This window comes from Nycticebus coucang, chromosome 8 (genome assembly GCF_027406575.1).
Source record: "Nycticebus coucang isolate mNycCou1 chromosome 8, mNycCou1.pri, whole genome shotgun sequence".
In the NCBI taxonomy this organism is placed as follows: Eukaryota; Metazoa; Chordata; class Mammalia; order Primates; family Lorisidae; genus Nycticebus; species Nycticebus coucang.
The window spans coordinates 58,753,105-58,781,021 of NC_069787.1; the positions used below are offsets into that span (position 1 = coordinate 58,753,105).

The 27,917-nt window shown below is 36.2% G+C and overlaps 1 protein-coding gene across 8 annotated transcripts in view; it reads right to left on the reverse strand.

The window, feature by feature from the left end:
• The window catches only part of ANKRD28 (ankyrin repeat domain 28), a 207,647-nt gene that overhangs the window by 118,607 nt on the left and 61,123 nt on the right, over positions 1-27,917 (reverse strand). For 5 of the 8 annotated variants that reach the window (XM_053600596.1, XM_053600599.1, XM_053600597.1 and 2 more), the window contains one exon: positions 24,525-24,608. In XM_053600596.1, coding sequence (XP_053456571.1) covers positions 24,525-24,608 — 84 coding nt within the window. Of the gene's footprint in view, positions 1-24,524; positions 24,609-25,979; positions 27,507-27,917 lie in introns of those variants that run through there. The other 3 variants (XR_008381942.1, XM_053600595.1, XM_053600601.1) reach the window with 2 other exon arrangements.

A 27,917-nucleotide genomic window follows, 5' to 3' on the forward strand; every position in this document is an offset into this window, starting at 1 on the left:
GGGAAAAACATTATGCTCATGGATCAGCAGAATCAACATTGTTAAAAAGTCTGTACTACCCAAAATGATTTACAGATTCAATGCAATCCCCATTAAAATACTGTCATTTTTTTGCAGATCTAGAAAAAATAGTTTTATGCTTCATGTGGAACCAAGACAGACTCCCACAGCCAAAGCAACCTTAAACAAAAAGAACAAATTAGGAGACATCATTTTACCAGACTTTAAGCTATACTACAAGGCTACAGTAACCAAAAGCATGGTACTGGCACAAGAACAGAGACACAGACCAATAGATCAGAACAGAGAACCCAGATGTAAACAATCCTCATTACTGCCAATTGACGTCTGACAAAGCAGACAAAAATATACAATGGGGGAGAGAATCCCTATTCAATACATGGTGCTAGGAAAATTGGATAGATATATGTAGAAGACTGAAATAGGATCCATACCTCTTACCACTCCAAAAAAAAAAAAAAAATTAACTCACAATGGATAACAGACTTAAACCTAAAGCATAAAATGTAAGAATTCTAGAAGAAGAAGAGGTTGGAAAAACTCTTATAGATACCAGCCTAGGCAAACAATTTATGAAGATGACCCAAAGGCAATCATAGTAACAAAAAAATAAACAAATGGGACGTGACTAAACTAAAAAGCTTCTACACAGTCAAGGAAACAATCAATCAACAGAGTAAACAGACAACCTACAGAATGAGAGAAAACATTTGCATGCCATATATCCAATAAAGGTCTAATAACCCAAATCTACAAAGAACTCATGCAAATAAGACTCAATCCCATTAAAAAGTGGCAAAATACATGAACAGAAGCTTTTTAAAAGTAGATACACTAATGGTCAATAAACATAAGAAAAATGCTCAACAACTCTAATCATCAGGGAAATGCAAATCAAAACCACAATGAGATATCACCTAACTTCAGTGAAAATGGCTTTTATCCAAAAATCCCAAAACAATAGATGCTGGTGTGGATGAAGCAAGGAAGGAACACTTATACACTGTTGGTGGGACTGCAAACCAGTACAATCTCTTCAGAAAGTAGTATGGAGATACCTCAAAGAACTCAAAGTAGATCTACCATTTATTTGATCCAGCAATCCCACTATTATTTCCCTAAAGTAAAAAAAAGTCATTCTATAAAAAGGAAACTTGCATTCAAATGTTTATAACAGCACAGTTCATAATTGTAAAAAAAGATGTGGAAACTACCCAAGTGCCCATCATATATGTGAGTGGATTAATGAAATGTGGTACATGTATACTATGCTGTATACTTCAGCCATTCAAAAAAAAAGTGAACTAATACCTTTTGTAACAACCTGGGTGGAACTGAAGACTATCCTCCTAAATATCACAAGAATGGAGAAAACACACATGTGCTCATTTTAAAAATGGAACTAAATCATCAATGTGCATGTGTACATATGGTAGTAAAATTCAATGGACATCAAATAGCTGGAAGAGGGAAGGAGAAGATGGGTAAATTTATACCGAATGGGGACAATGCAAACTATCTGGGAGATAGACACAATTATAACCTTGACTTGAACTGTACATAAGTACTGAAGGTAACCAAAACATTTGTACCCCTGTAACATTCTGAAATTTAAAACAAACAAAACAAAAAAGCAAAAAGAAAAAACCCCTTAGGGGAGTTCACCACCAATAAGCATACCTTAAAGAAATTGCAAAAAGGAATTCTTAAAGCTGAAATGAAATGCCAATAATTAATAACATAAAATATAGGAAAGTATAACATTCAAGTATAAGTAATAGTCAAATTCAGAATATTCTGATACTTTAAGGATAGTATGTAAAGCAATTTATCTCTAATATGAGAGTTAAGTCAAAACTATTAAAAATGATAGTTTCAATAAATTGTTAAGGGGTACAAATTACAAAAATACATACATTTTAACATCAAACTCAAAATATGGGAGTCTAAGTAAAAGTATAATTTTTACATGCAATTAAAATGAAATTGTTATTAGTTTAGAACAGCCTGGTATCAGTATAAGAAGTTTTATATAAGTTTTATGATAACCAGAGCAAAAACATATAGTAGTTGCACAAAACACTAAAAGAATTCAAAGCATTTCACCACAGAAAACTGTCAAATTGCAAAGAACAAAAGAGAAACAAAGGATTAAATAACAAAACAACTTCCAAATTGGCAAGTCCTCACCTATTAATAATTATCAATTAAATTCTAAAAAAAAAACAAAGCATTTGAATGGCTAAAGAAAAAACAAGACCTAAATATATGCTGCTTATAAGAGACTCACTTTACTAGTAAAGACATCCATGCAGCTGAATATGGTGGCTCAAGCTTACAACCCTAGCACTTTGGGAGGCCAAGATGGGAGAACCATTTGAGGTCAAGAGTTCAAGACCAGCCTGGGCTACATAGAGCTACCCTGCATCTACAGGAAATAAAAATAGAAATAAAATATAAAATAATCTAATATAAAATAAAATAAGTTAGGCTTGCTACACATGCCTGTATTCCTAGCTACTCTGAAGGCTGAAGCAGGAGGATAGCTTTAGCCCGAGAAGTCAAGGCTGCGGTAAGCTATGATGACACCATTAGACTTCAGGCGGGGCAACAGAGCAAGATCCTGTTTGTGGGAAGCAAGGGGTTAGGCTAAAGACATAATAAAGTAATTGAAAAAGATCATGCAAAAAGAACCAAAAGACAGCAGGTGTAGCTATACTGATATCAAATAAAAACTTCTATTGGCTATAGTTATATCAGACAAAAAAATTAAAAAGAAGCAAAAGAAGTCATTATATAAAGACAAAGAGGTCACTTAATCAAAAAGACACAAAATTTGTGAATATATATGCACCTGGCATGAGAGGACTTAAATATGTAATTATTAAGTGATCTGAGATAAAATGGAATACAATAGTAGCAGAAGACTCCACTTTCAACAAAAGATCATCTAGACCAGTGGTTCTCAACCTTCCTACTGCCACAACCCTTTAATACCGTTCCTCATGTTGTGGTGACCGCCAACCATAAAATTATTTTCATTGAGACTTCATAACTGTAATTTTGGTACTGTAATGAATTGTAATGTAAATATCTGATATACAGGATGTATTTTCATTGTTACAAAGGGGTAGCGACCCACAGGTTGAGAACCCCTGATCTAGACAGAAAATCATTAAGGAAATAATGGATTTGAATAACACTTTAAACCAAATGAACCTAATAGACATACCAGTTATTTTATCCAACAGCAAAAGAATACACATTCTTAAGTACACACAGAAAATTCTCCAGGATAGATCATGTGAAACAAATCTCAACTAATTTAAAAGGATTGAAAACATGTCAAGTATTGTCTCTCTCACAGCTCTGCGGCTGTCTTTATTTTTTTTAAGTATCTTTTCCAATCACAACGACTTGAAAGTAGAAATAACAAGAGAAATCTCGGAAAATTCATAAAGATTTATTTAAATTAAACAGGGTTCTGAATAACCAACAGGCCAAAGAAGAAATCAAAATGGACATTAAAAAAAAAATGCTATGAGTCACATGAAAATGGAAACACAACATACCAAATTTAATGCATACAGCAAAAGCAGTTCTGATAAAGAAATTTATAAAATAGAGACACTATGTCAAAAACAAAGATTGCCAACAACATTGTATCTCAAGGAACAAGAAAACTAATAACTAAGTCCAACGTTAGCAGAAGGAAAGAAATAAAATTCAGAACGGACATAAATGAAATAAAAAAAAATCAAATTGGATAAGCTAGAAGAAATGCATCAATTCCGAAGATGGCGGATGAGGCACCGTGAGTCTGGGGAGATAAGACTCCAGGCATCTCTGGCTGGTGGGATCTGCCTATAATCATCCCTTTGAGGATACAGGGAGTCAGCGAGAGACTGCTGGATCCCAAGAGGGGGACAAAAACAGTGGAAAACTGGCAAGTAATCGCGTGTGTTCGATCAGTCTAATCCCGCCAACAGCTGTAACTACAGCAGCAGCAAGACTGCAAACTGGAAAGGCCTTACCTGTGAACTGTTTTGGTGTTTTTGGACTTGACACTCAGTTGAACTGCCTTGGGGAGAGCTTGAGCGGGAGTGCGGACTACTTTGGGCGTTGTCTGGGACCCCAGACTGAGCCGGTGAGCCAGACGGACAGACTAATAGTGTTTGGCTGTGGGCCACAGGGAGCCATTGTGAGAGAACGGCCCCAACAAGGTCTGCCCTAGGGGATGCAGAGCAAGGATCGGGTGGGACCTAGTAACCTAGTGACTGAGCAACCTAAAGGCGGGGTCTGAGCCACCTTATAGCCCTAACCCTCAGGGGCAAAGTGAGACTGGGTAAGTGGATCAGTTCACCAGTGATCCCAGCGACAAGCACTTTCCTGGGAAAGCTTCTGCTTAGCAAGTTTAAAGTGCCTTTTAAGAGGGCTGAAGAGAGACTTAGGGTGTCTACCCTGTGGGGTTTGAGAAATCAGCGGAGGCCTCCAGTCCTATCAGCATTGTAATTAACATCTCATACCCCAGAAGACCACCTGTTGCCCAGACAATATTCAACAAGATATATATACTGCTTTGTTTTTGGTTCTTTTTGTTTTGTTTGTTTTTTATTTTGAAGTTGTTGTTTTGTTATTTAATTTTAACCTTTTCCGTACAGATTTTTTCTTTTCTTTCTCCAGTTTTCTAGTATAAATACAATTTCCCATTGCTGCATTTTTCAATAACTAGAACTTCATTTTTGCTAGTGTTTCTACGCCTATTATTTGGTTTTTCACCCAATTTTATCCTGTAAAGTTTTCTGTTTGCTTGTTTTGGTTTGATTTGTAGCATTTTTGTCTTTCCTCTCTACTTGGTGGAGGTGGGGTACTGTGTCCGACCAGGTTAGCAAAGAGCTGCTGACCTCAAGGGAACCACCCAACCGGGCACCCCCAGAGGCTGGGGTTTCTTAAGGTTGTGTCAAAGTACCCTACTGTACACCTGTATTTCTCTGTCTCCCTCTTTCTGTGCTTCTGTTCTTTTTGTCAATATTCCTTTTACCCACTCCTACTCCTTTCTCTATTTTCTTTTCGTTCTTTCTTTCTTTTATCCCTTCTTGCTCTTCAACCTTCTCATCTTCCTAGTCCTGTACCAAAAGGACTCATCGAACGTTAATCCACAGGCATGGGAACTTAAAGAGCAACAGGAAGGGAAAGGAAAATTAGGGCAAGGAAACAGATAAAAGAAATCACTCATGAGGAAGAACCAGCAGAAAACTCCAGGCAACATGAAGAACCAGTCCATAACAACCCCATCAAGGGACCATGAGGTACCTAGTGCAGAGGATTCCACCTGTAAAGAAATGACAGGAATGAAAGAAAGGGAATTTAGAATACACATGATGAAAACAATGAAGGAAATGATGGAAACAAGGAAGGAAACTGCTAATAAAGTGGAAAATAACCAAAAGGAAATCCAAAAACAGAATCAAATAAGAGATGAACGAGATGAAGAATATAGAAAGGATACAGCAGGGCTGAAAGAAGTGAAACAGTCAATTAGGGAACTGAAAGATGCAATGGAAAGTATCAGCAACAGGCTAGACCATGCAGAAGAAAGAATTTCAGAGGCAGAAGACAAAGTTCTTGAGATAACTCAGATAGTAAAAGAGGCAGAAGAGAGAAAGCAGAACATTCACTGTTAGAATTATGGGACCTCATGAAGCGTTCCAACATACGAGTTATAGGAATCCCAGAAAGGGAAGAAGAATGCCCCAGAGGAATGGAAGCCATACTAGAGAATATTATAAAAGAAAATTTCCGAAATATCACCAAAGATTCTGACACACTGCTTCCAGAGGGATATTGGATCCCAGGTCGCCTCAACTCTAACCAAGCTTCTCTAAAACACATTGTGATGAACTTGTCCAAAGTCAAGACAAAAGAAAAGATTCTGCAAGCTGCCAGGAGTAAGCGCCAGTTGACCTACAGGGGCAAATCCATCAGAGTGACCACAGACTTCTCTAATGAAACTTTCCAAGCAAGACGACAATGGTCATCTACCTTTAATCTACTTAAACAGAACAATTTCAGCCCACATTTGTACCCTGCTAAGCTAAGCTTTAAAACTGACGGAGAAATCAAATCATTTACATATACACAAACATAGAGGAAATTTGCCACAACAAGACCAGCTCTACAGGAAATACTTCAACTTGTTCTACACACTGACCATCACAATGGATCAGCAGCAAAGTAAGAACTCAGAAATTAAAGGACAGAACCTAACCTCCACACTGATGCAAAAGATAAAACTAAGCAATGGAATCTCACAAAATAAGATGAATAGAACACTTCCACACTTATCAATTATCTCAATAAATGTTAATGGCTTAAATTCCCTACTGCAGAGACACAGATTGGCTGACTGGATTAAAAAACACAAGCCATCCATTTGCTGTCTGGAGGAACCACACCTGGCTTCAAAAGACAAAACTCCGAGTCAAAGGTTGGAAGACAATTTTTCAGGCAATGGAATTCTGAAGAAAACAGGAGTTGCAATCTTATTTTCAGATACATGTGGATTTAAAGCAACTAAAGTTAAAAAAGACAAAGATGGTCACTTTATATTGGTCAAGGGAAAAATACAACAAGAAGACATTTCAATTTTAAATATTTATGCACCCAATTTACATTCTTGACACAGACCTTACTCAGTCTGAGCAGTATGTTATCTCATAATGCCATAACAGAGGAGTTTAACACTCCTCTTACAGAGCTGGACAGATCCTCTAAACAGAAATTCAACAAAGATATGAGATTTAAATGAGACCCTAGAACAACTGTGCTTGATAGACGCATATAGAACACTCCATCATAAAGATAAAGAATATACATTCTTCGCATCACCCCATGGAACATTCTCCAAAACTGATCATATCCTGGGACACAAAACAGATATCAACAGAATAAAAAGAATTGAAATTTTACCTTATATCTTCTCAGACCATAAGGCACTAAGGGTGGAACTGAACTCTAACAAAAACGTTCGACCCCACACGAGGACATGGAAATTAAACAATCTTCTGTTGAGTAACACATGGGTGCAGGAAGAAATAAAACAGAAAATTATTAACTTCCTTGAGCGTAACAACAATGAAGACACAAGCTACCAAAACCTGTGAGATACTGCAAAAGCAGTTTTGAGAGGAAAATTTATCACTTTAGATGCCTACATTCAAAAAACAGAAAGAGAGTGCATCAACAAACTCACAAGCCATCTTATGAACTTGGAAAAAGAAGAACAATCTAAGCCTAAGGTCAGTAGAAGAAAAGAAATATCCAAAATCAAACCAGAGATCAATGAAATTGAAAACAAAAGAATCATTCAGAAAATTAATGAAACAAGGAGTTGGTTTTTTGAAAAAATTAATGAAATAGAGAAACCTTTGGCCAGACTAACAAGGAATAGAAAAGTAAAATCTCTAGTACCCTCAATCAGAAATGATAAAGGGGAAATAACAACTGATCCCACAGAGATACAAGAGATCATCTCTGAATACTACCAGAAATTCTATGCCCAGAAATTTGACAATGTGAAGGAAATGGATCAATATTTGGAATCACACCCTCTCCCTAGACTTAGCCAGGAAGAAATAGAGCTCCTAAACAGACCAATTTCAAGCACTGAGATTAAAGAAACAATAAAAAAGCATCCAACTAAAAAATGCCCTGGTCCAGATGGCTTCACACCAGAATTCTATCAAACCTTCAAGGAAGACCTTATTCCTGTACTGCAGAAACTATTCCCAAAAATTGAGGAGGAAGGAATCTTCCCCAACACAGTCTATGAAGCAAACATCACCCTGATACCAAAACCAGGAAAAGACCCAACCAAAAAGGAGAATTTCAGACCAGTCTCACTCATGAATACAGATGCAAAAATTCTCAATAAAATCCTAGCCAACAGATTACAGCTTATCATCAAAAAAGTCATACATCGTGATCAAGTAGGTTTTATCCCAGGGATGCAAGGCTGGTTCAACATATGCAAGTACATAAACGTTATCCACCGTATTAACAGAGGCAAAAATAAAGATCACATGATCCTCTCAATAGATGCAAACAAAAAAAAACATTTCATAAAATCCAGCATCCTTTTCTAATTAGAACACTGACGAGTATGGGCACAGGTGGTACATTTCTAAAACTGATTGAAGCTATCTATGACAAACCCACAGCTAGTATTTTACTGAATGGAGTAAAACTGAAAGCTTCTCCTCTTAAAACTGGAACCAGACAAGGTTGTCCTCTGTCACCTCTACTATTCAACATAGTGGTGGAAGTTCTAGCCAATACAATTAGGCAAGACAAAGAAATAAAGGGAATCCAAATGGGAGCACAGGAGGTCAAACTCTCCCTCTTTGCTGACGACACAGTCCTCTACTTAAAGAATCCCAAGGACTCAACCACAAGACTCCTAGAAGTCATCAAAAAATACAGTAGTGTTTCAGGATATAAAATCAATGTCCACAATTCAGTAGCCTTTGTATATGCCAATAACAGTGAAGATGAGAAGCTAATTAAGGACACAACTCCCTTCACCATAGTTTCAAAGAAAATGAAATACCTAGGAATATACCTAATGAAGGAGGTGAAGGACCTCTGTAAGGAAAATTATGAATTCTCAGAAAGGAAACAGCAGAGGATTTTAATAAATGGAAGAACACACCAAGCTCATGGATGGGAAGAATCAACATTGTTAAAATGTCTATACTTCCCAAAGCAATCTACCTATTCAATGCCATTCCTATCAAAATACCAACATAGTACTTTCAAGATTTGGAAAAAGTAATTCTATGTTTTGTATGGAACCAGAAAAAAACCTGTATAGCTAAGGCAGTTCTTAGTAATAAAAATAAAGCTGGGGGCATCAGCATACCAGATTTTAGTCTATACTACAAAGCCATAGTGGTCAAGACAGCATGGTACTGGCACAAAAATAGAGACATAGACACTTGGAATCAAATAGAAAACCAAGAAATGAAACTAACATCTTATAACCTCCAAATCTCCGATAAACCAAACAAGAACATACCTTGGGGAAAAGACTCCCTATTCAATAAATGGTGTTGGGAGAACTGGATATCCACATGTAAAAGACTGAAACTGGACCCACACCTTTCCCCACTCACAAAAATTGATTCAAGATGGATAAAGGACTTAAATGTAAGGCATGAAACAATAAAAATCGTCAAAGAAAGCATAGGAAAAACACTGGAAGATATTGGCCTGGGGAAAGACTTCATGAAGAAGACTGCCATGGCAACTGCAACAACAACAAAAATAAACAAATGGGACTTCATTAAACTGAAAAGCTTCTGTACAGCCAAGGAGACAACAACTAAAGCAAAGAGACAACCTACACAATGGAAAGCATATTTGCATATTTTGAATGGGACAAAAGCTTGATAACTAGGATCTATAGAGAACTCAAACTAATCCACATGAAAAAAGCCAACAATCCCACATATCAATGGGCAAGAGACATGAATAGAACCTTCTCTAAAGAAGACAGACGAATGGCAAACATATGAAAAAATGTTCATTATCCCTATCTATTAGAGAAATGCAAATCAAAACCACCCTGAGATATCATCTAACCCCAGCGAGAATGGCCCACATCACAAAATCTCAAAACTGCAGATGCTGGCGTGGATGTGGAGAGAAGGGAACACTTTCACACTGCTGGTGGGACTGCAAACTAGTACAACCTTTCTGGAAGGAAGCATGGAGAAACCTCAAAGCACTCAAGCTAGACCTCCCATTTGATCCTGCAATCCCATTACTGGGCATCTACCCAGAAGGGAAAAAATCCTTTTATCATAAGGACACTTGTACTAGACTGTTTATTGCAGCTCAATTTACAATCGCCAAAATGTGGAAACAGCCTAAATGCCCACCAACCCAAGAATGGATTAACAAGCTGTGGTATATGTATACCATGGAATACTATTCAGCCATTAAAAAAAATGGAGACTTTACATCCTTCTTATTAACCTGGATGGAAGTGGAAGACATTATTCTAAGTAAAGCATCACAAGAATGGAGCAGCCTGGATCCTATGTACTCAATTTTGATTGAGGACATTTAATGGCAATTAAGGTCATGGGATGTGGAGGAAAAGCAGAGAGAGGGAAGGAAGGAGAGCAGTGGGGCCTTGGTGTGTGCCACACCTTCTGGGGCCAAGACATGATTGCAAGAGGAACTTTACCTAACAAATGCAATCAGTGTAACCTGGCTTAGTGTACCCTCAATGAATCCCCAACAATAAAAATAAAAAAAAAAAAACAAAAAAACAAAAGAAATGCATCAATTCCTAGATATGTGCATAAGCTACCAAGACTAAACAAACAAACAAAGAAAACCTGAATAGATCAATATCAAGAAGAGACTGAATCAGTTTAATAAAAAAAAGTCTGCCATCAAAGAAAAGCCAAGTACTTGATGGCTTCACTACTGAATTTTAACCTTTATTTAAGTGAAGGGAGCACTTCCATACTAATTTTATAAGACCAGTATTACACTGATACCAAAGCCAGATAAAGACAACAGAAAAGAAAATTGATAAACCACTCTCTCTGATGAACACAGATGCAAAAATCCTCAACAAACACTAGCAAGCCAAATTCAACAACATATTAATACACTCATGGTGTAAATCTCAGGTACTCAAGAGGCTGAAGACAAGAATACTGCTTTAGCCAGGAGTTTGAAACCAGCCTGGGTAACACTGTAAAACCTTATCTCAAAACAATTAATTCACCATAAGCAAGTGGAATTTATCCATGGGATGCAGGGGTAGTTTAAATATATGGAAATGAATATTTGAAATGTGTAATGTGATCCACTATATTAACAAAATGAAGGATTAAAACCCATATGATCATCTTAATATATGCAAAAAAACCATCTCTCAAAATTTATCTCCTATTTATGATAAAAACTCTTAACAGATTACGTATAAAGGGAATATCCTCAATACAATAAAAGCCATAAATGACAAGCCCACAGTTAACATCACATTCGATGGTGAACAAAACTTTAACTTTAGGGACAGGACAAAGATGCCCACTTTTACTACTTCTTTTTAAGATACAATCCTAGCCAGAACAATTAGGCAAAAGGAAGAAACAAAAGGCTTCCTAATAGGAAAGAAAGAAGCAAACTCTCTCTCTTCCAGGGCCAGAACACCATTCTCCTGCCTTCGGATGTCAGAACTCTAGGTTCTCTGGCTTTTGGACACTGGGACTTGCACTGAGGTATCCCCAACCTCTCTTGGGCCTTTAGTCTTGAACTAGGAGTTACACAACATTCACTGCCCTGGTTGTGGGGTTTTGTGACTTGGACTAAGCCACACTATCAGCTTCTCTGGTTCTCCAGCATGCAGATAGCCTTTTATGGGACTTCTCAACTCTATAATCACGCAAGTTAATTCTCCTTTTAAATACCTTTTCAAATTTCTTTTGTAGTGTATTTGGAAAACCTTGACTATTACAGGACCAAAACAGATGTTTCTCAAAAAACGACATATAAATGGCCAACAGACTCATGAAAAAATACTATCACAAATCATCAGGGAAATGAAAATTAAAACCATAATGAGATATTACCTGATATCTGTTAGAATGGCCAAAAAGTAAACGATAACAAGTGTTGGTGAGAATGTAGGAAAGGGAAACCCTTGTCTATTGTTCAACTGCCACTATGGAGAATAATGGAGGTTCCTCAAAAAATTAAAAATGAAACTGCCATATGGCCTAGTGATTGTCTGGGTATATACAAGAAAGGAATTGAAAGCAATATGCCAAACAGATATCTACACTCTCATTAGTATCCTTTATTTCAAGATAGCTAGGAGTATAAATTTTGAAGTTCTCATCACAAAACTGATTAAGTGAGGTAATGGACATGTCAATTAGCTTGATATAATCATTCCACATAGTATAGGTTTACTACCCTGTTTCCCCAAAAATAAGACATCTCCGAAAATAAGACCTACTTACAGGAAAGATAAGACGTCCCTGAAAATAAGACCTAGTGCATCTTTGGGAGCACACCTTAAAATAAGACACTGTCTTAGTTTCAGGGAAACAGGGTAACACATCCCATTGTACTCTGAGATAAACATATACAATTATGGGCTTTGTGGCCTGTGTCAGTAGGTGCTTTGGAACTAGACTCCTAAGCGAGCAGTATGCAGAAACCTCAAACCAGTGGCACCCACTCCTAGCATGGATCACAGAAACCTGTGAAAAACAGTACCGTTTCCTCAGCGGCAGGTGAGTTTGTGCCTCTGGATGCCTGTGGAAATGGTAGATGAGTACCTCTACTAGGGGAGGAGGAAAAGCTGGGGTAAGCTGCCAAAGGTCTGGGGTGCGGAGGACAGGATAAGGAAGGGGTTAATAAGCTTGAGGCTTGGGTTTTCCTAGTTTTCAAAGGTCTTGAAAACCAATGGACCCAACCAGAGTCTGTGGAGGCCCAACCTACTGAGTTTTCCTCTTTGCATTGTTTGTCCCTTTTGCTTTCCCTTCCACATTTAGCAAAGAAATGAAATCGTCTCAGCTCCTTGTGGGCTCCACATTAGGCACGAAATAATTGGTCTGCACCTGGGGAGACCTTTCCTGAACTCCTTAGTTACCTGAGGCCTTGAAAGCCCCATGGTAGATATTCTTGGCCTAGGACACACCACAGGCTCTAACCTGAAGTCAGTCTGCCCTCACCCTTTTTAGCAAGATGCTGACCTCTATTCCCTCCTCTTGGTCATGTAGAGCATGTCGCCAAGTAAAGTGGGCTCCACCCCCTTAAATAGAGCCAATGACCACCTTTTCTAACACATTTCCAGCTTAAGACTATGAAGAGCATTGCCCTCCACCCTGGAGGATGCAGTAAACCATTGTTGCCATTTATTCTAGGTGATTACCAAGCTCCACACCAAAGTGTCACTTCTCCCCAAAAAAGGGTATACAATTATGATTTGTCAACTTTTAGTAGCAGAAGAATAAGTAGAGGTGATGCCACATATGACTGGACAATTTTAATTACCAAATACAATTGTTTGTTAAGCTAATGTACAGAGATTCTATTTCAAAAATACTGCTAGTGTCAAACAAAATTGTCATTTCACAATGTAATGTGTAAGTCTAAAAACAATCAGTGAAATGTCATTCAGCTGCTTTTATCAATAAAATTCTTCTTAATGTCTATGCAAAGTTTTTGGTTTTTTAATTCCCTGAGTTTAGGAAACAAGCTGGAGAATAAAGGAGCTACAATTCTCAGGACAGAGAAATAGGACAGTGTAGGACAGTGTAGTACAAGGAGAGAAGTCCAAAGATCTACAGAATATCTATCTCCCAAGTACTCAGGTAAGCACTGGGTAGGACATGCATGTCAGAATACTATTTGAGCTGGTGAATTAAAGAACTATTCAAAGACAATTACAGTAGTATTTCTCAAACTTTTTCCCTTATTACCCTAAGATAATTTTTTTCCTAATCATTCCTCATGAAATTTTAATACCAATGTATTTCTAATTTATATACTTTGGCCCTTTGGAGGGGCACAACTTATTGGAATATGTAAGGTTTGTCTTTCACACAGAAGCCCACAAAAAAATCTATATATATTTCTCAGTTGGGAGTGATATCAACCTCAGTGAGAATGCATGGATCACAGGGAACAAAATGCTCTGTTCCAATCAGGTAGGCAGGGAAAACTCTTTAATTCCTGGAGCACGGGATAGAATACTCAGAGAAACTTGTTTTAGTAATGGAGAATAATTAGGCTATTTTTTCCTTCTCTTATTTTCTGTTTAAAGAGACAAGGTCTTACTTTGTCACCCAGGCTGGAGTGCAATGAGTGGCATGATCCTAGCTCACTGCAAACCTGAACTCCTGAGCTAAGTCACCCTCTTGCCTCAGCCTCCTCCCACTACAGGTGTGCACTATTGTGCTTGAGTAATTAATTTTTTTTTTTTTTTTGAGATCTCACTTTGTCGCCCTGGGTAGAGTGCTGTAGCCATCACAGCTCACAGCAACCTCAAACTCCTGGGCTCAAGTAATTCTTTTGCCTCAGCCTCCCAAGTAGCTGGGACTACAGGTGCCCACCACAGCACCCAGCTATTTTTTAGAGACAGGATCTCATTCTTGCTCAAGCTGATTTTGAACTCCTGAGGCTCAGTTGATCTACCCGTGTCGGCCTCCCAAGAGTACTAGGATTACAGGCATGAGCCACTGCACTCAGCCTTGCCTGGTTAATTTAAAAATAATTTTTTGTGGTAAAATGATTTTTGTTCCTCTGGATAGATACCTAATAATGGGATTACGGGATCAAATGAAAGGTCAACTTTTAGTTCTTTGAAAATTTTCCATACTTCTTTCCAGCAAGGTTGTATTAGTTTGCAATCCCACCAGCAGTGTAGAAGTGTTCCTTTCTCTTCACATCCACACGAGCAACTGCAGTACCCTTTGTGATGTGGATAATCTTACTGGAGTTAGGTGATACCTCAAAGTGGTTTTGATTTGCATTTCTCTGATGATGAAAGACAAAGAGCACTTTTCGTCTGTTTTTTGACCATTTGTCTGTCATCTTCAGAGAAGTTTCTGTTCAAGTCTCTTGCCCATGTAGAAATGGGGTTGTTTGCTCTTTTCTTACAGATTAATTTGAGTTCTCTGTAGATTCTATTTATCAGACTTTTGTCAGATTCATAACAAGAAAAAAAATCTTCTCCCATCTGAAGGCTGTCTGTTTGCTTTGGCTGCAGTACCCTTAGCTGTGCAGAAGCTTTTTGGCTTGATCAAATCCCAGTTATTTATTTTTGATGTTGCTGCAATTACCAGGGGGGGACTTCCTCATAAAATATTTTCCCACGCCAATATTTTCAAGCATTTCTCCTGCACTTTGTCTCAGAATTTTTATTGTTTCATGTCTTAAATTTAAATCATTATCACTAAGAATCAATTTTTGTCAATGGTCAGAGGTTAGGGTCCAGTATCAGTCTTCTACAAGTGGCTAACCAGTTCTCCTAGCAGCATTTGTTAAATAGGGATTCCTTTCCCCAGTGCATGTTTTTGTTAGGCTTATAAAGATCAAATAATGATATGTGGCTGAATTCACTCTAAATTCTCAATTCTCTTCCATAGATCTATATCTCTATTTTTATACCAGTACCATGCTGTTTTGATCACTATAACTCAAAGTCTGATAATGTGATGCTACATTTGCACCAGAATGTTTATTGAAGCTCAATTCACAATTACCAAGTCATAGAGCAACCCAAACACCCATCAACCCATGAATGGGTTAATAACTTGTGGTATTTTTATACCATGGAATACTATTCAGCCATAAAAAGATGGAGACTTCACTTCTTTTATGGAAAGAGCTGAGACACATTTTTCTTGGTAAAGCATCTTAAGAATGGGAAAAAAGTATCCAATGTATAATACTAACATGAAACCAATATATAAACACATACTCATACAAATAATATAAAACACAAATAAGGTCTAGCAAGGGGGACGGGTGACGAGGGAGGAGGAAGAGAGTTAGAAAGGAGAATGACTGGCAGGAGGAAAGGGGCCATTTGGTGGGATCTCACCTAACGTGCACAATGCAAAGGTATTCAGCATGCCCCCCTGGGTGAGGGGTTCTCCTACAACTTGAACTTTACCTTGGAAGTGAGAAAGATGTAACCTAGAAATTTGTTCCCTCTTATCAATTTGAAATTAAGAAAACAAGGTCTGCCCTACAATAAATATTAAAATAAGTCCCTTAGACAGGGAAAAATGATAGTGGATGAAAATCTGGGTTTATGTTAAAAAAGAAAACTAAAAATGGTAACTTCACAAGTAAATATATATTTCCTTTTTACTATTTAAATAATTTTAAAATAATATAATTGACACTTGAACAGAAATAATTTATTGTGGGTTTGTAACATGAAAATAAAATACAGGGCAACTATTGTCATCCTTTGGGTAACTCAGAGTGTTTCCAGCATAAGCTACCCAATGGGTGGTGTTGAGTAGATAGTTATATGAATATAACAGGCCTTGCATGAAAATACTAAATTAACAGAATAGAAACGGATATAAGGCTGGCACTTTGAGGTCATTTCTGTATTGACAGATGAACTGCCCTAGAATCTGTGACAGTTGCTTGATTTCCAAGGTCTCCATATCTAAAGCTATAAAATTGTACCACTAATATAACTGCATTTTACAAATAAAGCGTAGAACCTTAATAAATTTTTTTTTTGGTAGAGACTACTGGACTCAAGTAATAATAACAAAGTGCTGGGATTACAGGTGTGAGCCACCATGCCCAACCAATTATACTATTTTTTTTTTTTTTTTTTGGTAGAGACAGTGTCTCACTTTACTGCCTTCAGTAGAGTGCCATGGTGTCATAGGACTCACAGCAACCTCCAGCTCTTGAGCTTCCGCGATTCTCCTGCCTCAGCCTCCCGAGCGGCTGGTTTGAACCCGCCACCCTCAGCATATGGGGCCGGCGCCCTACTCATTGAGCCACAGGCGCCATCCCTATTATGCTATTTTTTAAGTTAAATAAAATAGCATTTTACATTAGGATAAAAAATTATAAAATACAGATAAATCTGACAAGGCATATACAATGAAACTACAAAATATTGGAGAAGAAATTAACAAACCTTACATCATACATAGAACTGTATGTTTATGTGAACCCTGAAAGAGCCAATCCTTCAAGATGGGGCCTGAATTCAAACCAGAGTAAAGCGGCCATTTGTTCACTAGGGGTCACATGTGTACTCTGTACTCTGGGAAAATCTTCACTTAACTGTGAAAACTTTATACTTAAAAAACATATTCACTTAACTGTGAAAACTTTCCTAGTTGTCTATTCCTATTTATGCTGCCTGAATCAACCAATAAACTGACATGTGTTGAACCATCAGAACTCAAAAAGCATCAACCAATCAGGATCTAGCAAGTTTGCATGCCTCCTCTGCATAAGACAACCGAAGTGGGAACATAGGTAAGAACTCTTACAAAAGATAAATTGATAAACCCTCTCGTTTTCTCTGAATGCACCTTAGTTTCATACTGAAGGCTGATGGTCCCAGGTTTGCAAACTATTTAATGGGACAAAATCTCTTTCCTTTTTAAAAGAAATTCCATTTTGGTACATGTGTTAACAATGCACCAAATATCTTCTAAAAGCATAAAACTTTTAGAAGATATAAGAAAAACTATGTGACAATGAGACAGAGGCTTTTTTTAAATACAACACCAAAATCAAGATCCATGAGAGAATAAATTGTTAAATTGTACAACATCAAAATAAAAACTTGAGCTCTTCAAAAGCATTAAAAGAATGAAAACACAGCCACAAATTAAGAACTTGTATGGAGAATATAAAAAGAACTCTGAAACTCAAGAAAACAATCCAATTAAAAAAAAAGCAAGAAAAGGATATTTCCCCAAAGATGATAACAGATTGACAAGAAGATCACGAAAAGATGGTGTATATCATTAGTCATTACAGAAATGCAAATTAAAATCACAATGAGATATTGCTTTTATGATATTAAGATGTTTAAGATTCTAAAGGACTGATTGTATCAAAACTGGGAGAAAGTATAAAAACTGGAATTCTTATATCCTGTTGGCGAGAATGTAAAATGTCACAACCAATTTAGAAAACACAGTTGGGCAGTTTTTTAAAAAGTTAAACATAAACATACTATATGGTCCAACAATTCCACAACTATTTACCCAAGAGAAGGTAAAGCGCATGTTCATACAAAGACTTCTACATAAATGTTCATAGAAAGCTTATTTGTAATAGATAAAAAAGAGAAATAATATCTATGTTTACAAGGGGAGTAAATTGTATACATCATTACAATGGAATACTACTACTCATCAGCAGAAACTATAATACACTCCTCCACAAGGGCAGCGTCTGTGGCTCAGTGAGTAGGGCCCCATATACTGAGGGTGGTGGGTTTAAACCCGGCCCTGGCCAAACTGCAACAAAAAATAGCCAGTGTTGTGGCAGGCACCTCTGGTCCCAGCTACTCAGGAGGCTGAGGCAAAAGAATTTCTTAAGCCCAAGAGCTGGTGGTTGCTGTGAGCTGTGACGCTACAGCACTCTACCGAGGGCAACAAACTGAAACTCTGTCTCTTAACAAAAAAAAAAAAAAAAAGAATGAAACAATATATGCAAATTTTGAAAAAGAACTTAGGAGGTCAGGGGATCCCAGCACGGAATGCAGATTGTGACAAAGGAATCTAATCATATTAAAAAAATGTATACATATATACACACACACACACACACACTCCCCACATAGGTGAATTTCAACATAATTATGCTGAGTGAAAAAAGGAGAAGAAATATTCGAAGCAATAATGACTGAGAATATTCCCAAATGAATGTTAGACACAAAACCAGATCCAAGAGAACACTAAAGCAAGAAAAATGACCTCCCAAATACATGGAGGCTTGACATATTTAAAATGCAGAAAAGAGAGAGAGAGAAACCTTGACAGAAGGAAAAAACCACTTTGCCCACAGAGGAGCAAATAATTACCTCCACTTCCTTAATAATGGAAGCAAGAAGAATGCAGAGTGAAATTCTTGAAGCATTGAGAGAAAAAAAAAAAAACAAACTTAGAATTCTGGACCTTGCAAAATTGCCTTCAAGAAGTAAAGGACAGGCCAGGCCAGGCACAGTGGCTCACACATGTAATCCTCACATTCTGGGAGATTGAGGCAGGTGGATTGCTAGAGCTCAGGAGTTTGAGACCAGCCTGAGCAAGACTCTGTCTCTACTAAAAATAGAAAAACTAGGTGGGCATCGGTGCATGTAGTTCCAGCTACTCAGGAGGTTGAGGCAAGAGGACTGCACAAGTCCAAGAATTTGAGGTTGCTATGAGCTACAATGCCACTATGACAGAGTGACACTCTATCCAAAAGAAAAGTAAAGGAGAAATATTTTTCAGACAAACAAAAATTGAGAGAATGTGTTGCTAGCTGAACTGCCCCCCACAAAATGCTAACAGAAGTTCTTCAAGAGAAGAAAAATGTTATAGCCAAACTTGGTGGTATATTAAAAAATAATAATAAAGTACTAGAGAAGGAATTAAGTGAAATAAATTGTTTTCTTATTTGAAATTGATCTAATAGATAACAATTTGTTCAAAATAATAATAGCAACAGTATGTATAGCTAGATACGCTCATATGTTAGTTAAAAGAATGACAGCAATGATAAAAGGAATGAGAGGGAAGAATTATTATTTTCTTATTATCAGGTCCTTGTACTGCCTATGAAGTGGTATAATGTTATTTTAAAGTAGAGTTCTAGAGATGTAAATGTATATTGTAAACTGTAGGGCAACCACTAAAAAAATTTAAAAAGCAGTGTAACTGATATCCTAACAAAGGAGAGAAAACAGAATTACACAAAATGCCCAAGTAAAGCCATAAAAGGCAGAAAACGAGAAGACAAAATAGGAACAAAGAACAATGGCAACAAATACAAACAGTACCAAAAGGATAAACTGTTATCCAGTTGTAACAATAATCATTTTTATTATGGTCCAAAAACACTCATTAAAGACAAAGACTGTCAGGCTGGATCAATAAATAATATCCAACTATATTGTCTGCAAGAAATCCATTTTAAATATAAAGACACAAATAAATGGATATGGAAAAGGAATCTGGAAACATGGCAGACTAAAACCACAAGGAATCTGTCTTTTACTATCTTCCCAATTGTGAAGACATGAAATGGCACAACCTGCCCAATTTATTTTGAATCTCTGTAGTCTACTGAAGGCTTGAAAATTATAGGGCAAGACTTGGGGGGAAATTGTCATTTATTTTGGTTATGGTAAATTGTGAGTAATTTCAGCTCTTAGCATGGTAGCAGCTATGGATCCCTCCAACCCTCAGTCTCATGGTATACACCTGTGCTCAAACCTCGTATATAAAAACACAAAACTATGAAACTCCTAGAAGACAATGTAGGAGAAAATCTAGATGACCCTGGGTTTGGTGATGACTTTTTACTCTATTACCAAGGGCATGCTCAATGACAAAGAATCGGTAAGTTGGACTTCACTAAAATTTAAAAAATTTCTGCTCCATAAAAGGTATTTCCAAAAAACAAAAAGGCAAGCAACAGATTGGGATAAAATATATGTAAAAGATAAATCAAAACAATTGTAATCCAAAATATACAAAGAATTCTTAAAATTCAACAAGAACACAAACAACCCATTTAAAAAATGGAGCAGACTTTAACAGACACTTCACCAAAGATGATAAACAGATGGCATATAAGCATATGCCAAGACGTTCTACATCATATATCATCAGGGAAATGCAAATTAAAGTTATAATGAGATACCACTACATGTCTGTTAGGATGGCCGAAACACTGACATTAAAAGCTGGTAAGGATATGAAGCAATAAGGGGATTCTCATTCATACTTGGTGTGAATGCAAATAGGCAAAGAGCCACTTTGGCAGTTTCTTACAAAACTAAACATACCCTCACTTCATGATCTAACAGTCATGCTCCTTGATTATACCCACAGTTGTTGAGAATTAATGTCCCCACTAAACCTGCACATGGATGTTTATAGTAGCTTTATTCATAACTGCCAAAAACTTGGAAGCAATCAAGATGTCCTTTAGTAGGTAAATGGATAAACTGTGGTACATCCAGACAATGAAGTAGTATTCAGCATTAAACAGAAATAAGCTATCAATACACAGAAAAAACTTTAAGGCATATTTCTAAGTGAAAGACCAATGTGAAAAGGCTGTGTGCTATGAGTCCAATTATATGATATTCTGGAAAAGGCAAAAGTATAACAACAGTAAAAAAACCAGTGGCTGCCAGGGATTGGAGGGAGGGAGGAATGAAAAGGCAGAGCACAAAGGATTTTTATGGCTCTGAAACTACTCTGTATGAAACTATAGTGGTAGATATATGTCATTAGACATTTGTCTAAACCATTCAATGCACACCACTAAGAATGAGCCACAAAATGTAAACAAACTATGGTCTTTGAGAGATAATGATGTGTTGATAGAGGTTCAACAGTTGTAACAAATGTACCACTTGAGTAGGAAATGGAGATAAATAGGTGGCTATGCGTATGTGGCAGCTGGAGGTATAAGGGAAATCTTTATACCTTCCTCTCAATTTTGCTGGGAACCTAAAACAGCATGAAGCCTATTAAAAAAGAAAAACTAGACCAAAAAAAGACATAAAATGAAAATAGAATCCTTTGGAAGTGATGGGAACATTAACTATCCTGATTGTGGTGAAGGTTTCATAGGTATATGTATATATGAAAATGTATGAAATTATAAACTTAAAATACATACAATTTATTACGTCAATTATATCTCAATAAAAGTGTTTAGAAAAACAGGCTGAGGAGCTGAGACCTTTCGGACCAAAGTAACTTCAGTTCAGTCTGAAATTTAGGACATAACTGATATTTCTGCTATACTATGTAACTATCATTATCTATATGTAAGTAAAAATAATCATCAGGATTATTTCTAAGTATACAAGTACTGATACTGTATCCCAGGCAACAGAGCAAGACTCACCTACAAAAAAAAAAAAAACAACAAAGAAAACAAAACCAAAAAGAAAAGAAAAAGAACAGAAAATATTAAAAGCTGGTCTTTCAATTTGTAATTTAACTGTTCATTACTCCATCACACTTTAAAAATTTTTGAATGTACATGTTTCCCCTTTTTGGTTTATTGCGCTTTTCCCACATCCAAATGACTTATTGTTTCAAAAGTTTGCTTTAACAACTGTTTTTAGGCAACCAATAATATTCTTCTGTTAGGTTACCTATCCAAACAACTATTTTCCCTTTTTTCCTTCTATGAAAATCCTGATTTACTTCTGGTAATATATTCAATGAAGACGAACCTCTACTTCTAAGCTCCAGGGAATGAACCAGGTGATGAACCATGATTGACTAGCAAAAAGCTAATCCCATTCTACTTCACTGGAGGATTACTTTAAGATGATTCTGTAACCAATGTTATATGGGGATTCCAGAAACGATGTTTTTCATGGTTTTAAAAAAGAGAAGTGTACAGGAGTCCCTTTTCCACTTTCTTTGGCTGTCTGTCATGAGTACAAGTCATCTCTTTATTACAAGGAAAAAACCAAGAGTCTCACAGAGAAGCTTTGACATTGCTTGCTTGGATTAAATTATTACACAATCAATAAACCTCTATCTACTTACGTAATCAATTCTTTCTGACCAAAACCTCCAGTATTTTCTAGTGAAACCATCTTACCCCAACTTCTACAACAGAAGATTTTGCCTCGTACCAAAAATCAGATGGGTTACAAGACAGATGCTAAAATGGTTTATAAAATTCAGAACTTCAGGATTTGACTAAAATATGAATTAAGCAATGACTAAATGACAATATAAAAACAAATCTGAACTTATATCCACTCTAAAACAACTAAACTTGAGACAGCTGAGTTTCAAAGATAGACATTCTTTAAATGTTTATTTAAATAAATTTATTTTAGAAAAACTGTATCATTACACTGTAAGCATTACACAAAGCTTAAAAATATTTTATTATCCACTAAAAGTCTATGGATTTTATATGACAAAAACAGTATAAGTTTCATTCTAAACATTCACTGCTTCTTAAAACCCCAAATGATGCCTTATCACAGAGGACAAAAACAGAAAAAATTTACCAACTGAATGTAGAAGCAGGACTAAAGATTTAACAAATCTTACTATGGCAATACTTTCAACTACTAAGAAAGAGTCACAAAAGAAAAGGCCTAAAAGCAATGATAAAATTATCTGTCAAAAAACTATATTATCACCAAAGACAATTGTCAACTTTTTACCCTTGAGAAAGTGCTGTGATAAGTGATGCTCAAAATGATGACACTGATAATTTTTAAAAATTTACTAAAATCTGATTAAATGTAACAGAAAGTACTGTTGACTATAATGAACTTCGTAATGATGGAGAAATTAGTTAAGATAAGTGGGATTATAGTTCAAACTTCCTCACCAGGATAAGATTTGTTAGTACTATTAAAACAAACAAAAAACTTTACAGTTAAACAGAACAGAAAGCTTATTTTCCACCTTTTCATAAATCTTTACCCCTGGTAGCTATTTTTTCTGTTCTAAGAAAAGTAGACTAGACTCTCCAGGACATCCGTTGAGAAAAGTGATCCATCTAAAATAAATAAATCCTGAATTACATGTATGTCTCCAACTAAATATAAATGTAAAGGCAAGGAAAAAATGTAATGATAGCATTTTGGTCAGTATCCATTGTCAGAATTAACCATTTCAGCCAAAGACTCAAATCTATTCAGATAATCCATATTTCAAAAAAAAAGGTAAAAACTTTCTATATCCACCTGACATTAAGTAGTCACAGTACTATGTAACAAAAGGAGGAAAGATGAAAGCTCAAGATAAGCTTGCACAGGGTGTCTTCTTAGAACTACCATCATTCTTCCAAGTTACCTGTTTTGGTGTTGCTACAGCAACTTAATGAAACATTGACTCTTTACCCCCTCAATAACTCAGGGGATACATATGTTTCTACTAATACATTTATTTCCAGTAAAAATATATACATCAGTAATCTTAGTAAAGTATGTACTCCTGGCCACAGTTTAGTAAACTAAAAGAAACTACTAGCCACTGGACAAACATAAAAGAGAAAATAATCCACATATCTACTCTTTCCAAAACTGCCCCACTTGTGAGTTCTTAATATTAAATCTACTATATATTTAGGTTTGAAAACTTTTCAAACAATATGTAATTACTGAGACTATTCAAAATTTAATCAAGAGTCTTTGTAAAATGCTCACCATGATTATTTACAAAAAGTAAATTTGATCTTAAATAATCAAGTTACGTATTTACTTAAAAGAAATGTCTAGCTCACAAAAAAGAACACTCCTCTGAAGTGCACACTAAACTAGTCAAGAGTCATGGTTTCTACAATTTACTTTCAAGTAGAGTTCAGCAAAAGAGAAAATACATGTGTGTGTATACATACACGCATACATATATATATGCAAATATAAGAGAAGGCAACATGGCAAAATGTTAGCAATGCTCCAATGCTCAACTTAAGTGAAAGGTATATGGGCAGTAATTTTTTTTCCCCCAAATTTCCTGTGCTTGAAATTTTTCAAAGTAAAAAGCTGGGAAAACAAAAACCCTAACTGGCTTCTAAAACTCTTGTACTTTTAGTTATTGCCCTGAATATATGTACAATGCTTTACCTTTTATCTCAATATCCTTTTGACTTATTTAATACAACTATTACAAAATTGTGAGGGTTTTTTTAAAGTAAGAATCACATTTGAAAATTATTTTTTAAAGTAGTTTAAAAGGTTGGTATCACTAAATTATTTGTTTTACCTGAAAGTTAACATCTTCTTTCTTAAATATTAGTGCTCGAACTTCATCAGGATCTCCATTAAATATTGCTTGCACCAGTGATGGCTAAAATGTAAGACAATAATAATGTTAGTTACCCACATGGATGATTCTGAATATATTTCTATACATAACTTCTAAATTTAAAAGTGTTCTTCCTTGCAGCAATAATCACTTTTTGGCATTAGCCAGAAGTTTCATGAAGCCAAATCAGATCAAAATACAGAATTCATGGGGGTGGGGGTGGGGGAAGCCTCGCTTAAAAAAAGAAATCAATTCAGTTTGACCAAAATTAGGTAGCATAATAAACATAACTAGATTGTATTTTATTTCTTATAAGTAGAAGCCTTTTGTTAGTATCTGGTAAAAAGAAAGATTCTTGCATATACAAGTATAACATCACAATATCTTACTTGTGAGACAGAACTTGTCAAACAATTCCTAGCCCATGAAGAAAGACCCCTTTAAAAAGGTCTGTTCAGGCCGGGTATGGTGTCTCATGCCTATAATCCCAGCACTTGGGAAGCAGAGGTGGGTGGACTGCCTGAGCTCACAGGTTTGAGCAAGAGAGAGACTTCGTCTCTAAAAAAAAAGTAGCCAGGCATTGTGGTGGGTGCCTGTAGTCCCAGCTACCTAGGAGGCTGAGGGAAGAGAATCACTTGAGCCCAGGAATTTGAGGTTGCTGTAAGCTATGACGCCACAGTACTCTACCAGGGGTGACAAAGTGAGACTCTGTCTCCAAATAACAAATAAACAAACAAACAAAAAGGTCTGTTCACTCTGAAATGACTTGCATGGGTTATCATTACATGTATAAAAACATTAATTCCAAGGAAAGCAAACCTGGCAGTTGATGAAAATATTACTCAAAGATCAAGAAATATTGTATACCTGAATAACATGGAAAGACTAAACACATGCATCTCTAAATAGAATTTCCTAATCAACAACATGGTTTCTCTGATAAGGTATCATATTATACTAGTTAAATAAGGAGTTGACAACAGTATTACAAACATGGTTACAGATGAAGAATAAACCATATATTCTTTTTCATATAAAGTCTTATGTGTAAATACATAAAATTCATTTCAGAAAAAGCCATGCAAGAGTAGTAGTATTCGTCAACTTTTCCTAAAATATGCACAGTTCCTGATTCTTGTTACACTGGTTTCTAAAACCGCAAAATAAAAATAGAAATATGGTTGCCATAACTACTATTTCTCAAATTATTTTTTAAGTCTTAAGAGATTAAGATATAGTAGTCTATATAACATCTAAACATATGAAGTAAAAAATAAAAATCTACATTTCATACACAAATAATATTGCATAGTGCTTTGAGTTTGTAATGAAACTAGTAAAAACATATTTATAGTTAAAAAATAAGATTTATACTAATTGAGTAGAACATAGCAACAAATTCTCATATCTTACCAATACACTTTCAGAACGTAGAGAATGTAGGAATTTATTTTCCTGTGGCAATTTAGAAATGAATGCAGGAGATTCATCTTCTACCTCCTCCAAAACAACAATACACACTCGACTCATTCGCTTTAAAACACTAAATTCCAAACTATGTGATAAAAGTCACAGTTGGAAGAGCACAAGTAGTTTTTCCTCTGCTGTACAACACTTATAAACATTCTCTGAACTACGCAGCTAGTTTTTTAAAGTTAGTACTACTGGAAAAACTAAAGTTTAAAATTATGACTATATAACTTACAACTTCCTAAAAATAATAAAATTCTCTATTATTTTGTTAGGTTACTGCAATACTTAAAATGTCACATCAATGTCAATAACTAAAACTGAGTCCAGTACAAGCTAATTTAAAAGTATTTTTTCCCTACCAAAATAGTCATATTGCTATCTCTGAAATTTACTTTCACAAAGTGGTCATTGTTTTTGATGACACAACACCATTCGATAAGAAACAACTGCTGACAGAGATGATCACATCTATACCCACTCTTGCCTGCAAGGTCATACAGTTACCAGTAGCTGGCTTGATTATAACTGAAAATAAAAATAAAATCTCACTATTCTGTTTCCACTTCTAATTTGTCTTCATTTCTTTAGCTTCACTGGTTTGTTGCAGATACCATCCAGAGGGAAAAAAAGAAAAAAGATCTAGAGCTCAGCACAAATCCTGAAAATGAAGCTCAGAGGTTGACAATTCTTTCTGTGTTTGGGAAAGGAAAAAAAAGCACTCTTCATTAATAGCAAAGCTGCAGTACATTTACATGTGATGAGTCAGACCACAAGAGACAATAGGACTCTTGGTACTAGAATACAGCTTGATAAATCCAGGTTTCCCATATAATAGAAGAAACACAGATAGCTTTATTCCTATCGAGAGCATAAGCAAGGCAGAGTGTTCATTCTTTTTCTCTCTCAGGCAGTTGTCTGTGGCTGCTCCAGCAAAAGGGCACAGGCACCAGGCAGAAATGGTGCTGGTGGAGAATCCTAATAGAGCAAGCACGCTGCGAAGGAAATGGAAAGCATCTGAGCTCAAATTTCTGCTTCAGCTTTTTGTTTATAAAAAGAAAAAAAGCGAGAGAAAAAGGTCGTTTATCATTCCAGTGTTTCCTTTCATCTCCACATGAATACAGCTCCCGTTAAATAGTCTTCATTCAGAGAAAAAAAAAAACAGCAGACTGTGCATCTTCTGGGCCAACTACTTTATTCAATCATCTGCCTCTGTGCCAATAGTTTTCCTTCCACTGTGAAAACCGCTACAGTTATCCTCTTCAGTAGATTTCATATGGTTTCCGGTTCCTCAGAAGATCTTGCACAATGTCACTGACAACCCCAAGAGAGTAGATCCTTAAAAATACCTATAGAACCTTAGGATTGGCCCCACAGAAGCATTCCAAATGAGCAACAGCCCGAAGAGCAGACTGCAGACCCGCAGGATGAAACGCCTAGTAATGCTCACGTTACACTTACCAGAGAGCTGAGCTACTGCTCAGGATGTAACTTCCTCTAGCAGAAGAAAAAAATAGTGCATTTGGATGGCCTTCACAATTAGAAGGTTCACACCAGTTCAGTGACTAATCAAATTGAAAAATTCTATAACTGAAAAATGAGTGTGCTTTTAACATTTTCCACTAAAAGCCACAAGGAAATCTGGTGTACTGCCTCTGCTGACTAACACTGGTTTTAGCAAGTAAACAATTCCAAACAACTTAACTGCTTTCCTATGTTACAACATAGCAAATGTTTAACCCTACAGTGACAACTGCAGTAGGACTGTGTAGTAAACTCATATTTAGAAAGAGAAATACAATTATAAAAATCATGAAACTAAGTTATGGTTTGATTTTTATTTTTACCAAGACCATTTTTAAACTGCTAGATGTATGTTAT